Source organism: Conger conger, chromosome 19, assembly GCF_963514075.1.
Source record: "Conger conger chromosome 19, fConCon1.1, whole genome shotgun sequence".
Lineage (NCBI taxonomy): Eukaryota > Metazoa > Chordata > Actinopteri > Anguilliformes > Congridae > Conger > Conger conger.
The window spans coordinates 14,225,236-14,231,960 of NC_083778.1; the positions used below are offsets into that span (position 1 = coordinate 14,225,236).

A 6,725-nucleotide genomic window follows, 5' to 3' on the forward strand; every position below is an offset into this window, starting at 1 on the left:
ATGTCTGAGAACAATATGAGCGCCTTGCTGTCCGTCCGTCCGTCCAGGGGACTAGTGGATGAAAAGTTCCGAGTGGTTGTGAAGAATTTGTTCTATGGACAAGACGTTACTCTGCACTCGCTACTGCGCTCTGAGGATGACGACCTCTGGCAGGCTTTTGGACATTATGTCAGCGATGATGAAGGAACCGTGAAAGGTTTTTCACTGATTTCTCCGCTTTCTCGCACCTTGCAATTTACGTGTTTGCGCAGTATTCTGAGCAGCTCTTTATTATTACGTCGACAGTTATTTCATGACTGTATGTGATGTTGTGAAATGCTGCTCTATAATTTATATTGGAATCAGTGGCATGCACTGATTTGTTACCAACCTCCAACTCTTAACTGTTAAGAGGTTCAGTGTGTTTTGTTCGTAGTTGCAGAACATGTGTGTGTGGGAGGATCGTACCAGGGCGTGGAGCCCATGGGTCTGCTCTGGAGCATGAAGCCAGTGCCTGGGAGTAGGACAGGACTCAGGTTAGCACCCTCACCTGTAATTTGGCCAGTAAACAGTTAATTACCCAAAGGGATGAGATGCATCAGGAACATTCAAGGTGTTTTGAACACTCCTCAGGTTGCGGAAGAAGGATCTCAGCACCCCGATGTTGGTGCACATCTCTGTGTACTGTGGCCACATCAGCCAGGGGTTCAGAGAGACGAAGGCGTTGGCTTGTGCCGTCGCCGAGCGCTGGTACATGGCGCCAGGCGTCCGGAGGGTAGAGGTCACAGAGGGCGGGGTCAGAGGAACGCTCTTCCTGCCTCCAGGTGATTGCAACACTGCCGTGCCAATGTTTGATCTTGTTTAGAAAGTCTTTGTACAGGCAAATTAAACAAAGTCCAGCCAGACCTGGGTGCACCGTTCTGCCTCGCTGTTATATTCTGCGAGGTCAGCAGCCATGCAATCTTCTGCAGCTATGCAGTATGTGAGTGCGTGTGTGCACCAGACAGGTAAATGTGTTGTTCTCTTTGAGGTTCTGGACCTTTCCCTGGAATTTTGGACATGTGGGGAGGGGGTGGAGGCTTAGTGGAGTACCGTGCCGCCCTGCTTGCATCACATGGGTACGTTTCCATGGCACTGGAGTACATGTCACCAAAGGCCTTGTCAGACCCCTCTAGACAAGTTGGAAAACAGTACTTTGAGGTACATGATAACTTATTATTTATTTCGTTTTTCATTTAAGCTTTATTTAACCAGGCCGCATCCAGTTGAGATGTAAAGTCTCTTTTAGGAGGAGAGACCTGGCTGAGAGGACGGCTGTATATGCACAGAAAAATGATTTAATGTTTACATGCATACGTATATACAGTCCCCTCCAAAAGTACTGGAACAGCGAGGCCAATTCCTTTGCTTTTGCAATACAGTGAATACATCTGCGGTCCGGATAAAAAGATGAACATGTGACAAGAGCTCAGAATTTCTGCTTTTATTTCCTGGTATTTACACCTAGATGTGTTAAACTACTTAGAACATAGCATCTTTGGTATCAGGCCACCCAATTTTTTGGTGCGCAAAAGTACTTTAATGGAGAGTATTTAAGTAAAAGAAAGTAAATAACACTTAATATTTGTAGGCATATCCCTTGCTTGCAATAAGTGCATCAACCCTGCGACCCATGGACATCACCAAACTGTTGAGTTTGGACGCATTTCTCAGAATGTTTCTCCATAATTTGGCAGTCAGCAGCCATGCAAGCCCAAGCAATGACACTTCCTCCACCGTGTTTCACAGATGAGCTTGTATGTTTTGAATCATGAGCAGGTCCCTTCTTTCTCTTCACTTTGACCTTTTCATCACTTTGGAAGTTAATCTTGGTCTCATCAGTCCATAAAACTTTGTTGCAGAATGTTTGTGGCTCATGTCTTTACTTGTTTGCAAACTGTTCTCAGCTGTAATTGTAATCTATATTGCTGCTCTCTATGTTGTTTAATAAATCTAGATGAAAATACCAGGAAATAAAAGCTGAAATTTGGATCTGTCATCCGATGTACTTTGGACCTGGAACTCAATTGTCTTCGGTGTTTAGCAAAAACAAAGGAATTGACCTTGCCGTTCCAATAATTTTGGGAGGGGGATGTGTGTGTCATCTCCCCACTGGAGAATATGATGTACTTAAATGTTTCTGGGCCAGGCTGCATTCACCATTCTGAAGGAGCATCCCCAGGTGTGCAGTGACCGGGTCGCCATGTTTGGACTGTGCTTTGGCACCTCCGTTGTCCTGTCGATGGCGGTGTACTCGTCCGTGATCCAGGTGAGAGAACATTGTCAGTGTAGAGAAATGGCACTCTGAAATGCGTTCTGCAAAACCTATGTTGAGGAAATATTTTTGTCGCTTTTCCTCCCCGTTCCTTTTACGTGGGTGAAGTTGTATTGACAGCAATGATGTTGAAGCAGCACTCAGTCAATAGTTGTTCATTACAAATCTTTAGTTTAAAATAAAACAGATTAATCTGGGGAATCTGTGTGCTCCGTGCAAGAAGCTTCAAGAGACCAGAGAATTCCAAAGTAACAGTAGGAAGTATCCTAGTCTTTATACAATAAAGCTAACCAATCATTTGTCATGTAACATCACATTGTCTTTCTTAACCCGCCTTAATATTTTCTGTCACTCTATGAAAGCTGAGCTGTCTTAACCTTTTGCCTCTGTAATGACGCAGGCAAACTGGCTGGTGATCACTAACTCGGAACATTTCTCTGCAAAACCCACATTGCTTGACCTGCATCACTTAGTCAAAACAGGTCGTATCCAATGGCATGGTTTTTAAACACCTGATTAAGTGTTCTCTGCACTTTCATGAAACAAACTCTCTACTTTGCAGCTCAATGTGTTTGAACAGACACACAGTTCTAATTACTCATGCTGACTTATTCACTTATTCTCAATTCTAACCATTTCACAGTTTTAATAAAAGCATTTAAACTTCATCATTATTCTAAGCATTCCTGGTTTTCAATAGGAGCATTTTGATCAAACTTCAACATTCCCCCTTTTGAGACCACTAGGTCTCACATTCTTGAGAGTTAACTTTAACGTTATCACTCTTTTATGAATTATTTTAGCATCGCAAATTCATTAGCTATCAATAACATCAATCATTTCATCTATCAATTACATTAATAATTTTATATTTCACTCATAGTTTTTAAATAAGCATAAGAGAAATATGAGAATAACATCAGTTCTTGTCCCATGATCTTCAAATCCGTTGGCATTAGTTGGATTGTTGTCCTGAGGAGAGGTTACTAGCACATCACTCAGCCGTCACGATCAGGCCTATTTATTTATTGTTACCTCTATGTGTCAGTGCATCTAATCTATCAAAGGCCTTCAAATGTCAGGAGGTTGTTTCCCATCCTGTGTTTTAGTCATCATCGTCCGTAAGTCTTCATGTTTGTCTCTATGTGCTGCATCTTACATGTTTGTGTGGTTTTCTGTTTTATGACAATACTTACTCATAATCCTAATTGAAGCAGTGCCTTTCATCATCGTCACATTCACTTGAATTTTTTATCGAGTTATCGATAATTACACAAGAATCGGGAAAATAAAATTGTGAGTATCACTAAGACTGGTGCTATTAAATTCCCTAACCAAGGGCCTACGCTACCAAACCTATTTTAAATCTGATAATGAGTCTGTCATGTGGTACCTTATCAAATACCTTTTGGAAATCTAAATGTATGTCATAAACCCTGCTACCATCAAAGCACTTGGTAGCTTCCTCAAAGAATGTGAAAGCCATGTTGGCTATCCCTTAAGATGTTATTACATTGAAGCCAAATGCATTTTAATGACATTTAATTTGGGTTTTGTGAAGGTTTTTTATTTTTTTATTTTTAAAGTGTTTTTCATGCGGCACCTTGCCTGGCGGCACACCGGTTAGGAAACGCTGAAATACGCCACATATCAGATGCTACACCCCACCTGCTCTTTCTCTCCCAGCCCAGGTGCCTGGTATGTGTGAGCGGAAGCCACGTGCAGCCACTGCGGGGATCTGTGGCTGACGTCTTTAAGGATTTTGAGAAGTGAGTGTCACCCTGCAGCTCTGTGTGGCGAAAGTGATCTGCAGTGTATCGTTCATTCATTCATTCATTCATTAATTTCATTTTATTTTGTTTTCAGAGATGCCCACAAGGTCCGTTATGATGAGGAGCATCGAGTGATCTCGCGAGATCTTCTCTTGCCGATACCCTCCGACCCCAGCAAGAAGGTTGCTGTGAGTAAATATAAACTCTCTCTGCCTCATTGTTTATACACAGTGATATGCACACCCCATTCTGTCCGTTCTGATCGGCTGGTGAGTGTTGTGCTGTAGATCACTCTTCCCATTCTGATTGGCTGGTGAGTGTTGTGCTGTAGATCACTCTTCTCATTCTGATTGGCTGGTGAGTGTTGTGCTGTAGATCTCTCTGCCCATTCTGATTGGCTTGTGAGTGTGGTGCTGTAGATCCCTCTGCCCATTCTGATTGGCTTGTGAGTGTTGTGCTGTAGATCACTCTTCCCATTCTGATTGGCTGGTGATTGTTGTGCTGTAGATCACTCTTCTCATTCTGATTGGCTGGTGAGTGTTGTGCTGTAGATCCCTCTGCCCATTCTGATTGGCTTGTGAGTGTGGTGCTTTAGTCACTGTTGGTTGTTGTGATCTTCAGGTGGGGCAGTTACAGTGTCCTCTGCTGTTGATCGTGGGTGAAGATGATCAGAGCTGCCCAGTCGCTGAGTCGGCTGAAGACGTGAGTCTGTCTGTCCCGCTCTCTATACCGCTGTCTGTACCGATGTCTGTGCTTCTGTCTTTACATACCAGTCTGTACATTCAGTGGTGGAGCTAGCCTTTCATATGTATGGGTGTAAGGCAAGATGAGATACACCGATCAGCCACAACATTAAAACCACCTGTTTAAACCAGTTTTTTCATGATTAAAAATGCTTTAAACTGTATAAACTTGTCTATAAACACTTAATATGTCATGAGTTGTTATGCTTACTTGTATAACTTTTTAAAGCATACAATAGACAATGCTATTTGAAAACATTTATTCAACAATGTGTTTCATGAATCATTCAAAGATAGTATCGATGTTCGGGTACTCCATTGCTGCTAATTCCCCGTCTGTGCACCATGTGATTTATAAATCTGCACTGAGACCCCAAAAAAACGTTTTAGCACACACGTATGGGCACACACAGACACACACAGGTCAGTTTTACTCTGCCAGTTGCTGTGTGTGAACAAAGCTTTTTTTCCAGATGGAGAAGATGATGGAGGAGGCTGGAAACAGTCATCTGTTGACCATCCTCTCCTACCCTGGGGCGGGACACCTGATTGAGCCCCCCTACACCCCGCACATTGCCTTTAGCAACTACATTGTTACTGCGTCAGGAGGAAAAGGTACAGAACAGTATATGATATGTCAGATGTGGGGTAAGGAACCTGTAGACTTTATATTCATGTCTGCACAATATGTGGGGTAAGGAGGAACCTGATGATGATCTTCTGTCATGTAGACCAAATGACTTCAGTGTGGTAATAACTATTGTACTCGCGGTATTGCGGTTTTTTCAGCTTTAGGTGCCAAAAAGGATAATTCTCTGTCTGTTTGTTCATTTGTTCATCACGATGTAGTATTATGTGTCTGCCACAAGGGGGTGCCTCAGTTCCATTTGACCTCTGGTATTACACATTTATATTTACATTTACATTTTAGTCATTTTGCAGACGCTTTTAATCCAAAGCGACACTATTTTATACACTCAGTGAGCACTTCATTAGGTATTTATTTGACTCATTTTACTAGACTTTACTTTTATTAGACTTCTGCTGCTGTAACCTATCCACTTAAGAGTTATAATGCGTTGTGTGTTCAGAGATGCTCTTCTGCATACCACTGCTGTAATGTGTGGTTATTTGCGTTACTGTCACTAAATCAGTTGGTGCAACCAGTTTACATTAAGTTATGGCGTAACTCTGAATTTACGTTAAAACTAGCCTAAATTTGAACTTACGTTATACTGGGGCAAGAGGCTGCAGGTTGCCACTTTATTTAATTGCCAAGAAGGCTGTGGCTAACAACAGGCAAATCATTGACACCACTTCTGCAACCTGATGTTAAAACTGAAACTGAGTAATACTTTCAGGTGATTGAGTTGGATCATCTGCCCAATGTGTAACCACACTGGAGAACTGGAGTTTGCTGGCATTAATTATTAAAATACTGAAATTGCAATTATCTATGATTGGCTCCGCCCACATACCTATGACACATTGGGAGTTTTAATATCACAGCAAATCCACTTATTTCAAATAATGACCTTCTTCTCTTGTTTGCTTCGCAGTGGTGGCTCTCTGGGGAGGGGAGGTCAGAGCGCACTCTAGTGCCCAGGAGGACTCCTGGCACAGAATCTTGGCCTTCCTGGAGCAGCACCTGTACGGCCCAGACCTGAAAACCCCCGGGGCCCTGTGACCCCGTGCAGGAGGACCATCTCCGTCCACCGTCCCCCTCCTGGCTACTCCGCTCTCAGGCCACCCAGGGGCATCCATTCCTGGTGCAGCGGTTTTCATAAACCTTTTAATTCACTTTTTAGTTTCCCCTAAATGTCAACAGATTATAATGGGGTTAATTAAGGTAGCCATGTACATGAAAGGGGCACATGGCCCCATATTCCAGCTTTATCTTACTGTTTCTTTACAGTC

General features: G+C 42.8%; 1 protein-coding gene across 1 annotated transcript; it reads left to right on the top strand.

The window, feature by feature from the left end:
- On the top strand, window positions 1-6,725 carry LOC133119171 (peroxisomal succinyl-coenzyme A thioesterase-like). The gene is made up of 10 exons (XM_061229630.1): window positions 1-196; window positions 416-515; window positions 613-803; window positions 1,010-1,179; window positions 2,168-2,287; window positions 3,980-4,062; window positions 4,160-4,253; window positions 4,687-4,767; window positions 5,282-5,423; window positions 6,368-6,725. Exons 1-10 carry the CDS (start codon window positions 1-3, stop codon window positions 6,493-6,495), a joined length of 1,305 nt encoding a protein of 434 aa, XP_061085614.1. The 3' UTR covers window positions 6,496-6,725.

Excerpts from the sequence above, each read along its gene's own strand:
- LOC133119171 (XM_061229630.1), top strand. The coding sequence starts at position 1 with ATGTCTGAGAACAATATGAGCGCCTTGCTGTCCGTCCGTCCGTCCAGG. Across the intron at positions 516-612 it reads GGGAGTAGGACAGGACTCAG|GTTGCGGAAGAAGGATCTCA; the intron begins GTTAGCACCCTC and ends AACACTCCTCAG. Across the intron at positions 4,254-4,686 it reads ACCCCAGCAAGAAGGTTGCT|GTGGGGCAGTTACAGTGTCC; the intron begins GTGAGTAAATAT and ends TGTGATCTTCAG.